The 22907-nt window shown below is 42.5% G+C and overlaps 1 protein-coding gene across 2 annotated transcripts in view; it reads left to right on the top strand.

Moving 5' to 3' along the window:
* The window catches only part of SAMSN1 (SAM domain, SH3 domain and nuclear localization signals 1), a 1266558-nt gene that overhangs the window by 201785 nt on the left and 1041866 nt on the right, over positions 1-22907 (top strand). For both annotated transcript variants that reach the window (XM_069636417.1, XM_069636418.1), the window contains exon 4: positions 22216-22256. In XM_069636417.1, the coding sequence (XP_069492518.1) occupies positions 22216-22256 (41 nt within the window). The remainder of the gene's footprint in view (positions 1-22215; positions 22257-22907) is intronic.

Genomic DNA, 22907 nt, shown 5'->3' on the forward strand with positions numbered 1-22907 from the left:
AGTGAATTGAAGTGGTCCTGCGACGGCTTAAGCAAAACCCATTGCACATTTGAAAGTCTTTTTGATACAAAGAGGACAAATAAGGAAGTGAGATCCATGGTTCAAGCCCGATCGAGGGAGATCAATTGTGAGCATTGTGCTAAAGGGGTCTGAGCTCAAACGAGGGAGATCCATGGTCTAAGCCCGAACGAGGGAGACTAATTGTGAATATTGTGCTGAAGGGGTCAGAGACCAAACGAGGGAGATCCATGGTCAGAGCCCGATTAAGGGAGACCAATTGTGAACATTGAGTTAAAAGGAAGTCAGAGCCTGAAGGAGGGAGACCCATGATGAACACTGGAAGCGAGAACTTGTGGATGTAAAAATCCTGATAAGAAAGGAACTTTGGTGCTTGTTTGTTATGACAGACTCTCTGCAATAAGAGACTGTTATTGGGAAAGAGGCTTTGGCAGAAGGCCCTCATACCTATGCTTTGAACTGTATCCTTGTGGCAGAGAAGCCAGAGTGCGTGCGAAGCTCGAACATGTTGTCTTGCCCAGTGTTGAACACGTGGGGAAGGGAAGCCAAATGCTCAACTATCCTGACATATTATTTCTTGAACACTTGTCATTTTGCATACATTATTGTACCACACAATTTGTATTTAGAAGTAAGGATTGGCAATAGGTGTATTAGTATAGGCTGTTTTATTTTGACAGAGACTCCACTAGGACTGTGATCACTTGTGTCTGTCTTCACTGTTCGTTACCATGCCTTCCTTACTGTTGACACATTTGTGCTTGATTTGTTCACGTGTTGAGCTTTTGTTTTTTATGTTATTTTATTATTATTATATCTTCATATGCTGTGTATAGGTCGCTGGTTCAACTAAGATGAATCTCTATGAAATGTTTTTTTAATAGAATATTTGGAGAGAATCCTAAACAGTGATCTATAAGCTCTTTAAACTGCCCTGTGTAGTGCTTAGTACTTCATACCTGTGTTTAGCGTGTTAATAATTGCTCCCAATGCTAACTGAGGCATGTAGTGAGAAGGTATATTGCCCAAGATCACACAACACTGTTCTTACATGTGACAGACATTCCCTAAAGAACTCTGTTGAAGCCCCCTGCATGGATGTATGAGTCTGTGGGAGCAACTCAGCGGCCGGGCCCCAGCACCCACTATGTAATGTGAGTCATGTGAGCCATTGGGGTGGGGGAGTTAACAAGAGTATACCCTTCCCCCAGAGACAATGCAGTCTTGGGGCAGGGGACCCCAAAATATGTACACTGCCACTGCTGTACCTGGAAATCAAGCTTTATTTGTAGATGAGAGAGTGGTGGGAAGTGACAAGGCAGACCTACAGCTTTCACTAAGATCCCATGAGTAACAACATTACTAACACCCCGCCTGGAGGCAGAGAGTCCCCACCACAGAGACAATGAGCCAGTGGAAGTGGAAAAGACACCCCTATGGAAGGTTCCATTCTGGAACTTCCATGTATACACTCAAGTGTGCATGCATATGACTGATGATTCCAACACGATGCACCAGACCTTTTGTGGCTTGACACACACCACAGAAGGCTTTGCTTTCATGCAATTACACAAGCCAGATGTTGTGGTAGGTTTGTGGGCTAGCGAATCATAGAACAAGTGTAATTATAAAACACATCTGTAAATGATGAAGCAAAGCCCAACCTAAGGGCAGGGAACAGAGCCCAAGAAATCTGAGGCAGGAAAGCAAACAAGGTAGGTGTTTTGAGCAATAGAGTGGCATGGTGTGGCGACATGGAGGAGCAGAGATAGACGAAGGTGCAAGAGCAAGTGGAGGAGTCCAAAGAACTGAAGGAGAAGGGGGTGAAGAAGTGAAGAAAGATAAAGGTGCAGTAGGTGGCAGTGAACTGAAGAGGAACAGTGATACAGGAGGAGATGATATTAATTGAGAGAGCTTAAGATGCGGGAAGGGGGAGGAAGGGTAGCTATGGGTGAGGACACAGGAGAAGGTGGAGATAGATTTTACAGTGAAAAGATGGAAGAACACCAAGACAGCCCACAATTCACAGAAGTTGTAGAATGGGAATATGACCAGAAGTTTGAAACAGAGGAGATTGGAGGAGGAGCATAGGAAAAAGGGGAGGAAGACAAAGATGGTGATGGAGGGGAACATAAATAGAGAGTGGAAAGTACAGAGGAGGTTGGAAGAAGAAAATGTTTAGAATGCATAGGATACTGGAGGAAGAGAATATCACGTTGATGAGGGACAAACAGATGAGGAGGAGGGGCCTAAGAACTAGAAGTGAGAACATCCAGTGGTAGGAAGTTTCCTGAAGGTACAAGGCTACTACCAGGGAGACAATGCCACCATACGCATATCTGGGTGAAGTAGTAGTAGCAAGGTCATGGTGTACACAGGGACACAGTAAAGGTTCTGTTCAAGCACCTCCTGGCCTTTCTAACCTCTGAGAGTCGTGGATGACTTAACTCTGGCCACGCTTAGCTCTTCAACAACAGTGTTTATTTCTATTTGAGAGAGGCTACCCAATGGGTGAACACAGGGAGAATTCTGCACGCAACTAGAATGCCATCTGACTAGAATGATACTGTGGGTGACATAGGACATGGAAGAAGACCCAGATTGAGAATCCTGGTGGTTTCCTTTCTTTTACATAATCAGAAAGCAAGAAAAGTGATAAACCAATTGCCATCTACCTCAGACCAGAGTGAATAGACAGGTATCACAGATGTACACTATTGCCCATAGGAAGAATCACTAAGGGCCAAGGATGCCTGGAAAACCCTTGTCACCAGAATGTGTCATCAACTCTGGAGGCGAAAACCTCTGAGAGGCTTAATATTCCTTTTTCCTTTAGCGACAGCCAATCAAGGACTAGATCAAATCCTAACCTACTGGTGGCTAGGGAGTCATTTTCCCAGGATTGTGTGTATCCTTAATTTCTACTCTTAAAAATAGTCCCCTTAGTGTATGAGGATGTTGTTATTATGGAATTCCTAATAGAACCTTACGTTGTAAAAACATTACATACAAATCTGGGTGTACTTTTCCTTGTGCTTTTGTTACAGTACAGGTTTGGGGAAAGCTCTTAAGACTCAACTCTCCTAAAGGTCCCTCTGTAAGCTACCGATCATATCACCAAGTCTCTATATGAGTACATAATGGGTGTTGGTGACATTGCAATACAAAGGGCCTGATTCACGGACGTTTTCCTATGGGACTGTGCCATTATAAAACATTTCCATGAATCAGGCCCATAAAGTTCCAAACAAAGCAAGCGGTCAGTCATAACAGACTATATTGAATATCCGATATTCTTTTTTATAGAGAATGATAAGAATAGCGTGCTTAGGGATTTCTATATAGAGTTCAAGATCGGAGACAGGGCTGAGCCCTTTATACTGTGGATAAGAGGATGGTGGACTGAGAGATCATGATCATACTGGATGTGGCACTATAACCTCAATGGCTTGTGTGTCAGGGGCTGTGCCGTGCACCTCTTTCAAGTACATAGAGAGGTGCCCACACATGTTAAAATAGTGTTAGGCTAATTCCTAGAATGTAAGGCTGTTATCACTTTGATATGTCTATTTGAGTATTGATAATGATAAACAAGTTCACACATATTTGAAGGTGTCTTTATTGGAGCAAGCAGCATTTTACCATCTATTAAGAAGATAATTGTTTTTGCATCAATTTACTTGAGGTTTATAAATAGATAAACATGTTTCTATGCTATAAATCTTGCAAGCTAACATTATCAGAAACACTGCATCACCTGAAATAAAATGTGAAATAGCACAGGATATCAATGGGTGTAACTATGTACCAGTCATACAGAAGAGGAAAAATAAAAAGGGAAAGATAAGCATAGAAATGTGAGAAAATCAAATACACAAAACCTCTTTCCAAGCTTACAAAAAGAAGCCAAGATATTTCCATTAGAGTTGGGTTTATAACTCCATTGAGCTATTCCATATTTGTTTAAATGTATCTACAAAGTCTTTTTTATTTAATACATTTTCATAAAATGACTAAAACACAGAGCTCCGCTTATCAGTCCTCCCAACTAGATCAGTTATTGTCCCTCCAAATTGCCCACATGTTTAGTATGTGTGTGTTTTACCACTAGTGCAGCACAAATAGAAACATTCTTGTTCAATCAGGACAATTACTAAAAATGATTGCCTCATCCAAGTATATTAAACGTGCCCATTATTTGCAGTGATCAACACACTCTAGACACCCACTTCTAATAATCTCTTTCTAGAATTTAGCCAAATTTTCCAATGACCATAAAAATGTGAGAATTACATCTGCAGCTTGGTATGCGCAACTTGAGCCATCTTGCTAGAGTGCCGCTGTTACTATTCCTGGTGGAGTCCAGCAATGGGAAACAGTAAGTGTTCTGGTGTTCTTCTGAAGTTTGATAGCATTTTATACTAAGAGATCATCATCCTGGAAACCTACTACTGGGCACCAAGTTGCAAATATATTTTTACTCTATGAGCTTTACAATTCAGGTGGGATCAGTTGTGAACGTTATGATATATTTTTTTAGTCTGATGTCTTCATCTAGCTTACAAAGAAACTACTCCAAATTATTATATCCCACTTTATACAAACTTGGCCAAAAAGTAGTGTCCCACCGGCAGTCCAACTTTTCCCAAAAAATAGGTTGATTTGAGTGGTCCAAAAAGAGTGATTTTTGTCTTAAAGTCAGCTTCCAACACATTGGTCTACCCTTTGCTTTGTGTTCTGCTTTCGTCCACATATTACCTTCCTTGCCACTGTAAATGTGTCAATAAAATAGCATATACATTTTAAAAAGGCCTTTAAGCAGAAGTATATATGGAAATCCTAATTCCCCTCCGCCTTTTACTTGCTTTGTTATACACAATGGCTGATGATTTATCCCGATCTCGCAAAAATAATCTTTTCTGACTTTATTTGCGAAACATTTTTCTTGGCATGTGTCTGAACTACAACTAATTCATGAGTGTAAGTGGAGATTGTTTGCAGAGTGTTTTATTTTGAGAGAGTTTTTTATGTTGACAGATATTTGTTGGTAGGACACCATTGCTCTTACTTTTGGGGAACACCTTTTTAGCATTTGTGGCATGCAGCTTGAAAAGTTAATTGCTCCTAGGCCCTAAGCTAAGATATAAAATCAATTAAAAAAGCCTGAGGGCAACTAAATACCAAACAGGAAGATTACATATTTTGTGACAGAAATAAAAAAAAAGTGCATTTTCCGCACTACTTTCCAAGTCATGGCAAATAACTCTGAGTCAGAGGTCATCATAGCAGTGAGGTGAAGCCAATTGGTGTCCTGTTCTTAGGCACCGCATTAATGCAACCTATTAGCGCAAGTTAAACTAAGAATCCTTTATGTAACTGTTGCCTTAACAGAGAATCAATAAACACCAACCAAAGATTGCATTTTCATTTTGTACTTTTTGCATTCAGTTGGATTGATAAACTGAGAGACCTACACACATTATTTCATACAATATATGCATGGACTAACCGGGGCGTCACCATTCAAAGCATGCTTTTCAGGTAGGAGAAATAACACACCCTTATGCTATGCATGCATCTGAATCATGAATGTGATAAGTGCACTCTTTAACAAGTGACCTACATTGATAATAAATGATCAATTCTGCAACCTGAAAACATTGAAAGGGATGCTAGGGAGCGTGGCAAGTTTATTCACTGGGGTGGATGGCTCTTTGCCAGTAAATATAGTTAGAAGTAAGCCTCTCTACAGAAATTAAAATCAAATGTGCCAAACATTGGTGGAAATACTTCAACGAGATCAAGTACTAGGGCATACTCAAAAATTAACTTTTGAAAGATAAGTTCACTGAAATATCAGGGAGCGCAGAAGCATTGACGTCCCGGCGTCTTCCTTCTTCAGCATGAATTAAATGGCTAGATGGCAATATAAACAACGATTTCCTGCATCAAACTTGTATGTTTCTGCCCATGAACACATTGGGCACCTCTGGACAACCTCCCCTCCAAAATTGTGGACCCGTTTGGTAAGAACGCAGCTTGGTAAAAACGGACCCCACAAAGTCCTTGCAGCGTGCGCCCCAAGATGGCAGGCTCACTGCAGCTTTCAAGCGATCACCCTTCCCGCTCCAGCTACCTACCCCAGGATGTGCGACCACCCTATCCTGCCCGACGGAGATCTCCTGCTGAGTGACCTCACCCGGTTGTCTCCAATCAGGACAGACCAGCAGCAACTGGATTGATCGACGGGACTGTGGCCGTCTTGCTGACCGCCACTGCTTGCTCCCTTCCTCACCCGCTTCCTCCGTGAAAATCTTCTTGCAGGTGCCTCCTGCGCAGCAACTTTGCTCCGATGACCTGTGGCGCATGAAGGATCTGGATTTTCGGGACTAAAACCAACACCGTGGGGAGCTGCTCACTGTAGAGTGCACCAAGATGGGTTTCTTCTGACTACACCTACGGCTCACTGCACCCTTCCCCACTGCACGCCTCTCTGCCGGTATCTCCTGAGGTGGCAGTTCTGCTCTGTGACCACCGCACAGACTGCTCGGGATTGGACCCTTTCAGCCACCACCCACGGCTCACTGCATTAGCCTTCTGCCTTCTTGGACGCTCTCCAGCACTGTTACCGTAACTCACTGTGATTGCCCCCCACCGCCCTGGAGAGGTTCTCCCTGCTGCTTTCTGCAGCTTTGCTCTGTCGCCCGGGACATAAAAGGGAAAAGAGATAATGAGAAGTCTTAGATCTGCTGATCAGGGATCTGCATTTTGAGATCTACACCTAATGGGGTGCGCGTGAGCTGGGATCCTTCCATTCTACCTACACTCACGACTCACTGCGCCCGCCCCCCCACATGTTTCCCTGGCGGTGTCTCTTGACACAGCAGTTCTGCTCTGTGGCCACTAGCGTTGACTACGTGGATTGTGTCCCTCTCGTCCTGTACCCACGTCTCACTGCATCAGCCCCCTGCCTCTCTGGGACGCTCTCCTGTGCTGCTGCCATGGTTATGACCTTAAGCCACCGGCTCTGATGGCTATGGGCCCCGATCCCATCGCCGACATCTGCAACTCACTGTGATTGCTCACCGCTCCTCAGACAAAGTCCTCCCTGCAATAATCACATCCAAAGGTCTCCTGCAAAGAAAACAAACAGCCCTCACCACCTTTTTGGTTCCCACTTCCTGCTGACCTTCCCCCACTATCCCAGCAAATACCTCCTGCTCAGATACTACACTTGGACCCACTGTAAGCACAGAGCCCTTACCATCTTACCTCCAAAGAGAACAGACAGCTGTCATCATCTTACTAGCTCCCGCAGCCTCCTGAACCATCCCCCATTATCCCATCGAACACCTCTCGCACAGCTACTACCCTTACACCCACTGAGAGCACTGAGCCCTTATCATCTTGCTATCACCATCGGCTCACTGCATCTCCTCCCCACACCCCTAGCCCCCACTCCGCTGCCCCTTCATCCCACTCCTTGACCTCCCCTGAACCCAACATTGTTTGTTCTGTCACCAACCAATTATACCCAGCTGTGCATAACTGATGACTTGATCTCTCCAGCCACCCTCTCCTGCACACCAACTAGAAGGGTAGCTTCCGACAGCACTGCTGCCCTAAGCTGCGACTCGATGGACCCAACCAATCTCTCCTACACACCCTCTGGAAAGTGTAACCCCAGACTGCACATCCCAATCACTGCTCTACTTGAGCCCAACGTTGTTTGACTGTTACCAACCACTGGAGTCCTGCTGAGCTAAGCTGACAACTTGATCTGCCCAGCCACCTCCACCCACACACCTTCTAAAAACTACTGAGCCCACCACCACAAGGTTCATCTTTTCCACTCAACCCCTGTCAACAATTAGTACCCTTTCCCTCTCGCCTTATCACTGCACCACTCAACTCAGTTGCAGAGCTCTACTCCAAGCAAAGCCATATCGCTTTGTACCCAACTACAACATTGTGGCCCACCACCGCTCTACTCCCACTGGGTTCTAGTTATACTTCATACCACCTACCAGCTCCCTCCATTCTCCCCTCCTGCTCCTCGCACTACTGCCTGGCACTCCCCCAAAACCCTGTGCCTAATCATTATGACTATCTCCATATTCAACTATCCCTCTACCCCCCACCCCCACTCGGATAATCGCCCAATTGCCCCAATTCGACACCACAATCTCATCTATCCTCAAATTATAGACACCTCCAACATCATTGGCATCGCCCTATGGAACGCTAGATCACTGTAACAAGACTGCTGCTGTTTTGTACCTGTTTCTACGTCTTAACCGTCACTTCCTCTGTATTACTGAAACTTTGAACCCCCCCACAACACATCTGTTCCTGCATCTCCCACTTTACCTTCCTCTTCCTTTGCCCATGTTCCCTGCCCCATTGGCCGTGGAGGCGGTACTGGTCTTCTTTTTCACCCCAAGTGCCTATCAACCCCCTGTCCTACAACTCTTTCTGTCTTCCTCTCCTTTGAATACATGTGCAAAATCTTTACCTCCCCGCACTCCATATCTTTTCTCATCATTTACCGGCTACCTGGCCCTCTTGGATCCTACTACAACGACATTGACCACCTCCTTGGCCTCATTTCGCCCAGTCCCTCTCCCCTAATCTTTCTTGGCGACTTTAACATCCATCTTTCCTCCACTCACCTAACCTCCCCCTTCCTATCAATACTTGACACTTACCTTCTTACCCCTCTTCCTACCCCACCCAGTCACTCTTCCGGCTCCAGTATCAACCTATGTTTGTCGCCTCCTTTGATGCCTCCTCCGTATCTGACCTGACCATTCTCTACTATCTGTCTCCCACACCCCCCCTTGCCTCCTCTCCCTACCCCCTCCATTTCCTTCTCCCGACATGACCTGTGCAACTTTAATCCCTCTCACCCTCTATGATTCCTGTACCTCCTCCGTCCCCCCTCTTACTCACTTCTCCTCTCTCTCTGCAGACGAGGCCTTATCCACTCTATCCTCTTCCCTTACCTCCAATCTTGATCAACTCCACCCTCTCATCTCCTTCCATCCTTCCCGCAAACCTGCCCAACCCTGGCTCTCTCCACATTTTTCCTCCATGCGCCGTCTCCTCTGACGACTTGAAAGACACTGGCATAAACACTGCTCCCCTGCCAACCAAGCCACCTATTTTTCCTACCACACCCTCTATGACAACTGCATCAACTCTGCCAAACAAGCTTACTTCTCAGACCTCCTTCACACTCAATCTTCTCACGCTCGCCAAATCTTTCAAACCTTGACCCGCCTTCTCTCTCCTCCTACCCCTGACAACTCTATTGCCTCTCCTCTTTCAGCTACTGACCTCGCAAACTTCTTCTCCTCCAAGGTACATACTTTACGCCAAGACATTTTACGATCCCCCTCTTACATTCCCCCTTCTCCATCTCCCACTATCCAACCTCCACCATCTCCAACTTCACTCCAGTTGCTCCCTCTGAGGTTTCCCTTCTCCTGTTAAAAACCCACCCAACTGCTGCTCCCTCTGACCCCTCCCCACCTCTCTCATCCCCAAAATCTACCCTCTCCTCATACCTTACCTTACCTCCTTTTTCAACATCTGTCTTGCTACCACTACGTTTCCTTCTGCCTTCAAGCATGCAACTATCATCCCTATCCTGAAAAAAACCCTCGGCCAACCCTCTCCTGGCTTCCAACTTTCGCCCCATCTCTCTCTTACCCTTCTTAACTAAACTCCTCTTACACCTTGTCTACTCACAACTCTCAACCTACGTCTCCAACCTCTCTCTCTACCCCCTACTCTATCAGGGTTTTGCCCTAACCACTACACTGAAACTGCTCTCACTTCTGTTCTTAATACCCTCCTCACTGCCTGCTACTCCAAACTTTCTCTTTTCCTCATTCTCCTTGACCTGTCAGCCGCCTTTGACACTGTAGATCACCCTCTACTTCTTGACTTTCTCTCCTCCTTTGGCTTCAGAGGCTCCGTCCTCAACTGGTTCACCTCATATCTATCCAATTGCACCTTCACAGTTTCCTTGGGTGGCTGCACCTCCCCTTCCTTCTCGCTCGACTACGGTGTCCCCCAAGGATCCGTGCTCGGCCCTTTTCTCTTCTCACTATACACCTCCCTCCTAACTTCTATAATCTCTTCCTTTGGAGTATCTCACCACTTCTATGCCGACGATACCCAGCTTTTCCTCTCCTTCTCATCCTTTACCCCTGATATCCATCATAAACTCTCATCCTGCCTCTCTGCCATCAAATCCTGGATGTCCTCCCATTTCCTCACCCTGAATACTGACAAAACCAAAGTCTTATTTTTCCCTGCTAATAAATCCCTCCCACCCTCCCTCAATTTTCTTTCTTCCCTCCCAGCTCCCCATCTCCCCCTTCGCCCGCAGCCTTGGTCTCTATTTTGACTTTAACCTCTCCTTTACTCACCACATCTCTCTCACCCCTGTGCCTGAGGCTTCCACCTTAATAACATTTGCAAAATCCGCCCCTTCCTTACCTTTCACGCCACTAAACTCCAAATATCTTCTCTAATCTTCTCTCGACTCTTCTACTGCTCAGCTCTCCTCTTTGGCTTCCCTTCCACACATCTAGCCCCCCCTTAAATCAATATGCCATTCTGCCATCCTCTCTCTCTGTCTTCTCTCTCTTCACGACTCTATTTCCTCTTCACTCTCCTCCCTGGGCTGGCTCTCCTTTCATTCTCATCTCAAATTCAACTTCTTATGTCTTGTCTTCAAATCTCTCTATGGTCTTACTCCACCCTACCTTTCCTCCCTCCTCTCATTCTACTCTCCCTCTCGCCCGCTCCGTTTTGGCTGACCACTTCCTACTCACTGTCCCACCTGCACCTTATGCACCTTCCCATTTCCGTTCCTTCCAGCTTCTTGCTCCACTCCACTAGAACTCTCTTCCTCTCCCTATCCGCTCCATTACCTTATGCTCCCCCTTCCACACTTCTCTAAAATCCTACCTACTCCAATCTCCTACCTGACAGTTCTTTCGTGTCTTCTGACTACTGTCCTGTTGAGCACATGTTTATTCTGACAGTCTCATAGCAAATTGTTCCGTTTATTGTTATCTGTTACTTGATTCATCAGTTATATCAACTTGCTCGTATTGTAATGTAATGTTTTTCCTGTTTCATATAAAGCGCTTTGGCTAAAAGCGCCATATAAAATTCAGTAAATGCAAATACAAATACGTCTTTAGAACAGAAATTGCCCAGCCAGAGTATCTTCAATGTATGTGGCACCACTTCTAAACACAGAAACCAACAATCTGGATAAGCTTGACAATTCCCAGAACTCTTTGCAAAAAATGTTTAAGCCTTATACAGCTCCAACATAATACTGATAATAGATTTATTAGGCCAGGCTGTAGCAGTATTAACTTGAATTTTCACAGTGCATCTCTTCTCCAAAAAAAACCTTTTGTAAGTTTTATGAAACGTGACATCCTTATTGAAACACAAATGTGACTGCGACCTGTTGACATTAATTGAAGGCCATACTTTAACACCTGTACATCTCCAAATCATGGATCACAACGTTTTGGGGCCCTCTAAACATTATGTTGGACAGAGATCTGAAAGTGTGCAGCCAATCGAGCAACTAGGAAAATCCAGATACATGTTGTCAAAATTCTGTTGGTAACCGAATGAGGTTTAGCAGGTTTTGATGGTTCAGGGTGAAAGGGTTGAATGAAATAGCTTCAAATGCAATAGCTTCGAACTAAAAAGACGGAACACAAAAAAGTCGAATGAATGGGGTTTTTTTTGGGCCCCCCCTGAAACCCCTGTTTTTACAGTAAAAAACATGTTTTTCCTATGCGAAAGCCACAAAAAAAAATACATTTAAAAAAGGGAATTCGACTTTTTTTGTTTTCGTCCTTTTGTTTCAAAACTATTGTATTTCTAAACAATGTATTCGACCCTTTGACTGGACATCGGTTTTGATTTATTTATATACAGGAGGGAAAATGCTCATTTGATCACAAAAGAACATACAATAGATAAGAAATCACATTTGATGGGAACTAGTGAGCTTTTTACAATGGGGTGAGTTTGGGGGACGTTCTGGCCAGGCTGTGGAGGGAAGTAAATGGAACAGTCAGCGGGGACAATACATAAGTGGACATACATCGATGAAGGACAACCAATATTGGACATTTTTAAGTGCATATAGGCGGTACATCAGCTGTGCTCGGCATGTTACCATGATGGGTGAAGTGCTAGAGTGGAGGCAGAGGAAGTGAGGGACAGAGGCAGTTGGTGGTGAGGGAAAAATGGTAGCTAGCAGGCAGATGAGAGGTACATTAAAAGGATAACTCAGAGGCATATATATGCACTGAAAAAGAAAATATCCAGATGCAAGTGATTACTGGCCAACACTAACATTCTACTAAATGAACCACAAAGAGACAAGGTACCAATGGCTTTCGTCATATGCTGGAAAATGTATGCAAATATGGCAGCATGAGGAGGAGCTTCCAAGAGCCTGATATTTAGACAGGGTAAATGGGCATTCCGTTCAATGTCCATGCTACCCTAAAACAGACTCAAAAGAAAAACTTGCCAGCCTTTTTTGGGGATGAGCTTGATGTCATCGTATAACTCCTTTGAAAAATGTTAAAATGGTATCCCAATATCATTACAGTAATTGCCCTCCTGAGGGCTAGTCAATGTACAACCTTTGACATGTGCTGTCCAGCGAGGAATGAAACGTGACCACAGGATGGGAACGTGACCTCAAGACTCTAACATTGGATGTAAGTGTAAAGATTAAAGACAACCCCCTGTCCCTGCTACGGGAATATCTGTGTCCACAAGAACTAGCTTCAAGAAGAGACAAAGACCCAGTCAACAGTCATTGTGGCATTCATAGAATGAAAAATACAAGTCTCGGTTTCCCTTAGACATAAAAGGCAAACAAACACATAAAAGGAGAAAGGAGTGAACTATGATACCCAGCACAAGTAGTATTATGATGATGACAATGAATAGTAAAGAAAATAGAAATATCTACGGGAAATGATCAAATTAGATAAGAATCTAGTAACCATCAAGCTGCTTCGAAATACCATTAATACTTTTATTAAGCAGTATAAAAAACATTGCAAGTGGAAAGCTCTTGCAGTAACAGCATCTAATTCCAACTTCCAGAGGTTCCAGGGGCACTTCCAAGGCAATTTGGTAATCAGGAGGAAATCTTTAAAATACAATGTCCCTGAACTAGTTTGTAGGAGAATACTTTTCTGGTTTTCAGTAATGGATGGCAAAGGCAGCATTCTGAGGAGGCCATTTAACGTGAGATGAGTAGCCAACTAAGTGAAAATGGTGAGTTTCATACTTCCGAGTGGTTGTCAAAATCGAATGTAGTGAAGACAAATGTGAGATTCACTATAGAGAAGGTCCCAGATCCAAACATGGTCCCAACAGAGCTTTTAAGACATTTCCCAAATTAGTGAGTTCCATCATTGACAACCAACTACCAGACTTCTACAAAACATCTGTTTTTTCTAGCCTGTCATGTTGGAGAAAGTCGCTTTTTTACTTAATGTCTTCCTAACGACCCAACTTCTAAAACCTACTGAGTGCAAAATCTTCTGCAAAATCATTTTAAAGACAGTAGAGCATTGGGTCAGGTACAAATAAATCCTGAGTCCTGTACATGAAGGTCTCCTTCTGGACCTTTCTACTATCTGCAAGGCCAAGAATACATCTCTTTATCTTTCTTTTCTCGACTTCACCCCTGCCTTTGACCTTGTGTCAAAAGATAGGCTGTGGAACAAACCAACAGTAACGTAAATGAACAGCAACATGTTGTCCATATTAAAGTCCCTCTATACAGAAACCTCCTTGAAAGTAAGGATCAACAAGGAGTGAACACAAAAAGTGTCCCTTTCCCAACAATTTAAAGCATAAATCAGGATTGCCTGCTTGCTCATTGTCAATCAACAATTATGACATGCACGGCGTAAGGATCCAAAGATGCCCCATAGATTGACAAACCTGGGGTATCAGAACTGCTGTATGAGGGTCATTCAATGTTAAATGGTGTGCATAGTTAATGATCTACAAGGTCATTTTGTAGAGGTTGAAGAGTACTGCATTGAAAACAACCTTGTGAACAATCTACCAAAATAAAAGACTAGGGGCCGGATTCATGGAATTTTTTGCACTGCTGAAAAGTGACTTTGCACTGCTGACTCAAACGCTAATTGATGACACTGTGCAAAGTGTATTGCAGTGCAAGGTCCGTGCAAAGTCACTTTTCAGCAGTGCAAAGTAACTTTGAATCGTGCAAAAGATTCCATGAATCGGGCCCTATAACCTTTCGGGGGCATCCCTAGAAAGAAAATCTTACACCTCTAAAACCCAGAGGAGTACTATTTGAGTAGGCCTCATAGTATTTTTATTTGCCCATGACGTCCAACACATCCTCTCTTGTTAGTGTCTTGATCAGGACATAACAGGGAAAACATGTTCAACTGGAAATTACGTAATTAGATTTACACGACGTCACATAAACCCTTTCTCAGCTCAAGTAGAGAAGATCTATGGCACCAAACCAAAGCTGTAAGTCAAATGGCTTAAGGCGAGAAAATGTGAAGCCTCGGCCAAGCCCTAAAACCTCTGGATATTTGCAAAATATATTTATATCTTGGAATCGCACCTGGTTCTATCCAAATACTTTCCAATATTTGCATGGGGAAATGCTATAGCTGCAACCCAATTTCTAGAAAGGGTGACAAACTCTTCCCTGAGGTGTGCTACACAGAAGGGCACTTCACATCAAAAAATCTAATTTTAAAGTCCTGGGCTGAACATGTGGCACTCTAATATACAACCAATGCACTAAACACTCTCAGCCTCTGAAAGTACTGATAGGGAAGTACATCCTTCACATGCATCGTCTGAAAAGCCCGGTTGGAGAACAACTAAAATACCTGCAAGCAGGTTGTAAGAAACATGTGAAATACACCAGATCTGCAAGCATAATTACTACTACTTTCAAATCCACAAGCACAACATCTGCTTGACTTGGCGAAGACAACATTGTATTGCTAGGAGACACAAAAGAAACTTAATAAAAAGACTTCCATCCCTACAGGCCAGACAATGAAGATCTTCAGCATTTCATATGCCAGTGTCTCCAAGGAGAAAAATAATGTCCCGCACTTTAAGAGGGACATGATGGAGGACTAAATTCAGGGTATTTATTATCTCTTAAGCAACTGGCACTCCAAAACCACTTAGATGCAGCTTGATTCTGTTGGCAGCATGGACGATAAGGTAGGATGTAAGCTAATTCAAGAACTCATACTAACATTAAGCCCACCGGGGAAAGCACAAAACTGTCAGTGGAGTGAAACACACAAATCAACAGAAAGTGATCATTTCTTTGCACTCATATTTCTTGGATTTGAAGATTTCCACTGTCTTACTACATTTTGTAATTCAAATTTTATATCTTGGCACCACATTTCCTGGTGGTGGGAAATGCATGTCAATAGATCAAAATCAAAACCTGCATCCTGTAGCGCTAAAGACTTCACATGATTGTAGTTACTGGATCTACAGAACGGAAAACATGGAAGAGTGTTCAATTCCTTCTGTTTAGGTCTGACAGAATCCCTGTCTTCCCACCATTACATTTTGAACTGCTTTCCTCAGCCTACCAGCCCACCCCTTGGCAAGGTTCAAGGAGGTAGTAAACTGATACTGCGGCTTCATGTATGCACCTATAGATTGGAAATCGTTCATGTTGGCAACTATGCACCCGGTGACTAGGGTGAGTTCATTCACTCCACAAAGCAGCGCAAATGTGTTATTAATGTCAAAGGTGCTCTCATATAAAGTGGAATTTTCCTTTGCAGAGGAAAACTTCTTAGAATCCTGTGAAGCTTGCTTTAAATCTTGCACTAGAGAGCAGCATGTTTTCCTTCCTTCTACACGGTCTACAGCAAACTCCACCCGCTCTCCGATCTTCGTGTTACATTTTCCATAGTGGTTTGGTCAAATGTTTAATGCTGAGCGACAACTGCACTTCTCTGTGTTTTTCCTATAACTGTGCTTTCTCATTCGTTGATTGTACACATTATTGTTCTTTGTTAAATGTAGTCTGTTTTTTTAAATGCCCTTATGGATATGGTTTTCACTGATTTGCTTGCCATAATCTCAATGGAAATGTTTTTGGCAACCAATTTGCAGTCTGCCGGCCTGACCATCCTCCAGCGGGAAACCCCTGAAAGTGATAAACCACTTTAGACAACATTTCTTGGTTGGGTAAGATTGTAAAATCATTTAGAAATGCCTTAAATTCTCTAGTGTGGGCCTTTGCCTCTGTAACAATCCATGATAGGAATTCGATCTGCATTGTCACGATTGTCTCATCTGGATTCAGTGACATGGCACGTGCTACCCCTGGAATCCGATTGGACACCCCAGGTGCAAACCAATTATCCTAATCTATGATCATTTTAAAACAGGAATGTAAAACACTAATATTAGCAATTAAAATAACTATGGGCAGTTTCAGACAAATAGTAAATTAACGCTATTCAGACGTTGGTGTGTGCGTGCGCACGCACTCTCATACTTCATGACACCCTTGCATAAGTCAGTGACCCACTTGGACCACACAAGTCAAAAGAGTCTGGACACAACACTGTCTGGATTTAATCATAGGTTTGTCGGTTTTGACCTAGTAGAGGGAACAACATCTCCATTTTCTGCTCCTGTCCTTTAGTGTGACGCTCACCAGAAATACATGTATTTTTCTTTTAGAAGGAACGTGGGGGCTCTTCCTCCATATTCTATTTCTGTGAAATGGTCTCGTTTCTGGCCCATATTATCTTCTGTTTTTACCATTCCGTTATGTTTCTCAACCTGTTCTTGGCATGATGCCTTGGATTTTCCCGTGCCCTTCAATGTTTTTTTTGTACTCATTTTTATCTTACATCGCCTAGGATACCAATCAGGAACAGCATCTTCACATTAGGGCGTAGCTCTCTTCAAGCTATACATTTTCTCAAAACCTCATTAGCTTTCTTTTTCTGAAGTCTATTATTAAACAGACATTCTCTCCCAGCTTGATCTACACTTGGTATACATTCTTTGTTTATTTTTTTATACAAACGATGCCACTTGCCTGCACCTTACTTGGCCAACTGGGCATATGCTTTCTTCCCTGGTCCCTGGTGCGCCTCTTTACCAGCCTTTTGGTTTTTCCATATTGGTAATTACAAGGGATTTTTGCAACATTTATCCACAACCACTAATGTTTATTTTCTCTGAGGCTGTCTACCATATGTAGCAAAAATGCAAATGATTTATCTGCAGTCTAATTGAGCTTTTTCTTGAGTTATTACTTGGCTTTCAAGTTGCCACACCTTCTGTTTTTTCCTGAGTAAACATTCATATCTGAAATAGGAATTTTAGCTAAATCTTGGCCTTCGGGTTTTAGGATGACAACAATGATAAATCTCACGTTGCTTTGCTCCAATCCTGTAGCTTTCTCCTACTGTATCTTGAAGCATTGTTTCAATACCTATCCGATGAAAGACATCCTCCTATGTACTGGCCTTGCAACTCTGCTAAAATATGAAACATTGTTGATCATACTGCTACGAGAAGTGTGGTCGACTTAGACACTGGTGATAGACATGTCTAAAATGTCCTTGAAAATGGGCAATATAGGCAAAAGGGGTAGATCAGCAGGTGGTCTCTTGATAGCCATAAAAGTTGATCTGGGTACCACACTAATGGTTCAAAATATGAATGCAGCCTCTATGTTGGTGGGGGTTATATCTAGTGATAATGATATTAAGGACCTGGATTTTCTTTTAATTATACTGTATTGCAATCCAAGGACTGAGTGTGAGAAGCAACTAGGAGCAGAGTTGGACAACATTTGATATAATTGGTAGTCAAGAGTGGCACCCCAAATGCTATTTTTGCCGGGGATTTTAACTGCAACTGCCCAGATATGAGTATGTATAAGGTAGATAATCGTTTTCTCATAAGAAGGGTGTGATTGTTGATAATAAATGTAAACATAGAGATATTTACTGTGGAGAATTTATAGCTAAATGGTTCTTGATGAAAACAAATGGAAACACAAAGGCGGACTTCCCCAGTCACCTGACATGGTCCAGATTGACCTCACACTGAACCATTCATTAACATTATTTTATTTCTCTCGCCTCTATTTGAAAAAGCGCAATCCTTCGAAGAGATAGAAACTTAAATGAGTTTCCATGCAAATTTAATTTTAAAACTTGAATATTGTTTTCAATGGGAAAGATTCTCGATAGTGGATTTAGTAATATTTCTGTGAATAAGAAGGTACCAGGTTGAAGTGGTATCCAACTACCATTTAACAGATGACATTTTTCAATATAATTGTAGAACCAACTACAAATGTGTTTACAAAATGTGGTGCCATTTTCCAAAGAGGGGGCAAAATTAGAGAGGGTGTCCCAATATGTTTGAACAGCTTCTAAATGTGTCAGTGTTTGAAGAATCTGCATACAATTTTGCAAAACGATTGTAGACCCAAATTTGAATGTTTTTGCAAGGTTTGATGGTCCTTTTTCAACAGAGGGCAAGATTAGAGTGGGGGTCCCAACATTTCTAGATGACGTATCACTTTGATGCCTTTGCGGTTAGGCCTTTAATCAACTTAATTCAAGCAGCCCCACCACTTAAGAAGCGAGTGCACATTTGTACGTAAGGCAAGCTTATTGTAAAATCAGCCACGGAGGGGTTAGATAATGCTTTAGAGTCAAACTAACCTGAGTCTCCCTGAACCACACAAGTTGACATATTATATACATTTTTGCAACAGTTAAAACGTTCCCATATTTTTTATAACAAACCACTCCCCCATACTGTGGTCAAAACCTACATAAAGAAATCCAATCTTCCTCCATTCCCATTGGTTGCAGTTATCTTAACTACCATCTTCAGCTCATGTGTACAACACACCATTTTTTAGGATTTGTCCATGGCAGGTCATGACATTATCATACAGTTACACATTTGCATACAAACATAATTCATTACAAGACTCAGCTGGTCTGAGACCTACTAACCCTAAATGTAATTGCACATGGTTTGCACAAATACTTCAAGCAATATGAGGATGGGCCAAATAAACAGGTTTCCTTTGAACTGTTGATAACCATCTCACCAACCCCAACTTGCTGGCATCATTGAAACATTCTAATCCAAATGACTTCTCTCTGGCCACATCCTGAGAAGACAATTGAAACACAGAGAGTATCAATCAACTATGGCCTCAGCTGTCCTTCATTCCACATTTATTGTTGGTCAAAAGCAAATGGCCGGATCACTCTGCAAGCTCCCATGCACTTAAAAAAGATTACATCTGCCTTCTGCGAAACTACAAGTCCATAGAAATCTTAGCCGGTTTGTTGGCTGACCCTCTGCTTGGTTAATCATTACCTCTACTTCAGTCTCCAACCTTGCAAAACCAGTTTATTCCAAATGCTCAGAATTCACCTCACAAACCCCTGACTGCAGAGATTAACACATTTATAAAGAAATCACACTACATGTAGATTTATAAATTCCCTGTGTATGTATATCAGTGGCATGCATGTTTAATAGCTATTGTCCCTTCTTTACAGTGAGTTCTTCCTGACAAAACCCCTTCCTCACATTCGAATTATGAAACTCCTCGTCATTCAGTTTCTAGGCACTTTGTTAACACACCTTATCTGGATCGTGTTTATATTTCATGTGGCGATTTTGGCATTTATCTTGCTACGCTTGTGCAAATCTAATCTGAATCAACTTGAAAACAAGGTAACACTTGAAGTAACATATCCCATTTACATTTAACTGCACCGTATACATATAAAATTGCACCATCGCGCAAGCTTCACCACAACCACAGTCCCAAATATGGCATGCACAACATGAGCCCTTCTTTATCATTGGGACCTTTCCTGACCACCCCAGCATGTGATTTGCAAAACTATTTTAGACCCAATTTCAAATGTTTGTGCAAATTTTGAATGGATATATATCACTAATCCTGTATCTACATTGAGACATTTTTCTACAAAAAAAAACACATGGATTTGCAGCAAACTTGTGCAAGGAGCATTGGCAAGGACCCAAACTCATAGTTTTGCAACTATTCTTCCTCGCTTTCAATCTGGTCTGCGCACCCACCACTCCACAGTGACTGTACAACTCGTTGTTTATTACTCTCTCCTTTCTGCACATTATTTGAAACACTGTTCTCTTTTAATTCTCCTTGATTTATCTGCCACTTTCGACATGGTCAACCACTCTTTGCTTCTTTCTTCTCTCTCTTCTTATGGGTTTTCTGGCTCTGTCCCTCTCTGGTTCAAATATTATATGTCTAATTGCACTTACTCTGTCTCTTGGGCTGGTACCATTTCTTTTATTTTCCCCCTTCACTATGATGTGCCGCATGATCAGTGTTAGATGCCCTCCTTTTTTCCCTTACACTTCTCATCTTGTCTCAATTATTTCTTCATTTGTCTTGTCCCACGACTGTTATGCTGATGACACCCAACTGTTTTAATCCTTTTCTCCCGCTATTTACTCTACTGTAAACTCATGTCGCCTGGCCATCAAATCTTGGATGTCAAATCACTATCTTGTTCTCAATTCTTCAAAGACTGAAGTCTTTTCTTTTCTTTCCACCTCCTCTATTCCCAAGCCCCTATCTTCTGCTCACATCTCTTTTTTCCCTTCCCTTCTTCCTATCTATTTTCTATTCACAATCTTGGCGTACACTTAGATTCCTCTCTTTCTTTTTCTCTTCACATCTTTTTACTCTCTCGTTCTTGCCAGGCCCTCATTTTTAACATCCATAAGGCAAGACCCTATCTTACTTTCCAGGCCACTAAGTTAGTAATTTCCTCCCTTATCTTCTCCTGTCTGTTCTATTGCTCCTGCCTCCTCCTTGACCTCTGAAGTCTATTTTCAAATCTTCTATTCGTCTTCTCTGTTCTCTCTCCCCTCATGATTCTATCTCAACTGCATTGTCATCTCTTTGTTGGCTAAGCTTACACCCCGTCTTATGTTTAACTGTCTTTGTAAGGTCTTTAAATCCGTTTTAAATCTCACTACCCCTTATCTCTCTTCCTTGGTGTCCTTTTATTCACCCACCTGGAGTCTTCTCTCCCAGTCTCTTTTTCTTCTAACTTTTCCTCTCCCACCCTGTGCCCAGTCGCACTGTCACTCATTTTCTTTACTAGCTCCCTTCCACTGGAAACCACTCCCGCTTTCTCTTTGTTCCATTTCTTCATTCCCTCTTTTTCACTCTGCCCTCAAAGCTAATTTGCTCTGGTTTCATTTTGGTTACTTTTGTCATTTGTTCCCTTTACTTGTACCGTGTTGTGGTGATCTGTACAGTGTTTTGGCATAAAGTGCTTAATGAATACAAACTAAATACAAATGAATAAAAAATAATTAAAAAAAACCTACAGCATGCGGAGTACCAGATTAGACATTCCCACACACATGGAAAGTTCATGCTCTCAGGGGAGCCAAAGTAGGGAATGCCCATTATATCTTTTTAACATGCTCAATCCGTAAACGCTAGAAGTGTGGATGCCATCTCACAGTTTTTATGATGAAAGTGAGTAGTTCAGACCTCTTGGAATCCCATTTCCCAATGCAGGGTTGTGTATTCCCCAAGTGACAACAGTCGCCCGAATTTCAAAGGGGATCACTTTTAATGTGGTTCCACCAGGCCTGCTGATCACAAAGATCTACATTCCCATTTCGATACAACTCTTGGCAATGCCACATATAGCACAGCTATGTCTCACACTATTTATAAACTACGTGTTCACCCTCCATACACAAAACATTTTCATGTGAAATACAACACAAGCAACATTTTAATTTAAATTGCCAACTCAAGTCTATTACAGTGATCAATTAATGGTTTTACCTCAGTTCAATATTCTTGTAATTGTGGTCAGTGAATAGTGCTAGCATCTTTTCAATCAGAATGGCAAACATGAATATTATCCTTGCAGATGTTATAGAATGCATGTATGTAAGCAGCTTTAGTTCTGATGTATTCATGCAAAATATCTTTAATGTTTCTAAAATAATTATTTCATGTGATTCCCAAAATCAAATTGAAATGTGCTTTGTGTACTTTTGCAGGTCAATGATACAGAAGTCCATGTCTGAAAATGAAGCTTTTGGTAAGTGTTACTGATGATCCTTGTAATACAAGATATTGCAATGTTCAATTACAGATCTAGCTATAGAGTGAAGCTCGAATATTAAAGGCCTCCCATGAGCAGAAAAAAAGACAGCTTTGATAGATTCGACACCATGACATATGGTAGGATGCTCTATGTAAATACATGATAATATAATTATATAATAATGTAGTCAATTCTCTATTACTTTATGTGAGACCCAACTGTGACTTGTCAATTACTAGGGCTGCTTGATGGTGCACACAGTGTAAAGAAAACTGTTTCACAGGCAGCCAGCACAGAAGGAGTGATGTGAATATCCAGCTATAGAGAGCGATGTTCCACCCTGTGTAGCACCCAATCACAGGTCGAGATGCAGAGCTGGAGTAGGAGATTGATGTAAGCCAGGTGCGCAAACTCCAGCATGGGCCATGACCTGGAGGCAAACAAAAACAATCATTGGCAAACCCAAGAGGTTTGGTTTTACTGCTGTTCTTTGCATTTTGCATTTCTAGGCACCAGTGTACAAGGAGGGTGCAAAGTTTCAAGGGAGGATGCGAGAAGGGATGCAGGTGTGCAAGAGAATGAGAAGGGGAATAGAACAAGGGAGGCAGCCAATGAGAGCAGATTCCATTGATGATGAGCAGGAGG

Source organism: Ambystoma mexicanum, chromosome 7p, assembly GCF_040938575.1.
Source record: "Ambystoma mexicanum isolate Mex_15411 chromosome 7p, UKY_AmexF1_1, whole genome shotgun sequence".
Taxonomy (NCBI): domain Eukaryota; kingdom Metazoa; phylum Chordata; class Amphibia; order Caudata; family Ambystomatidae; genus Ambystoma; species Ambystoma mexicanum.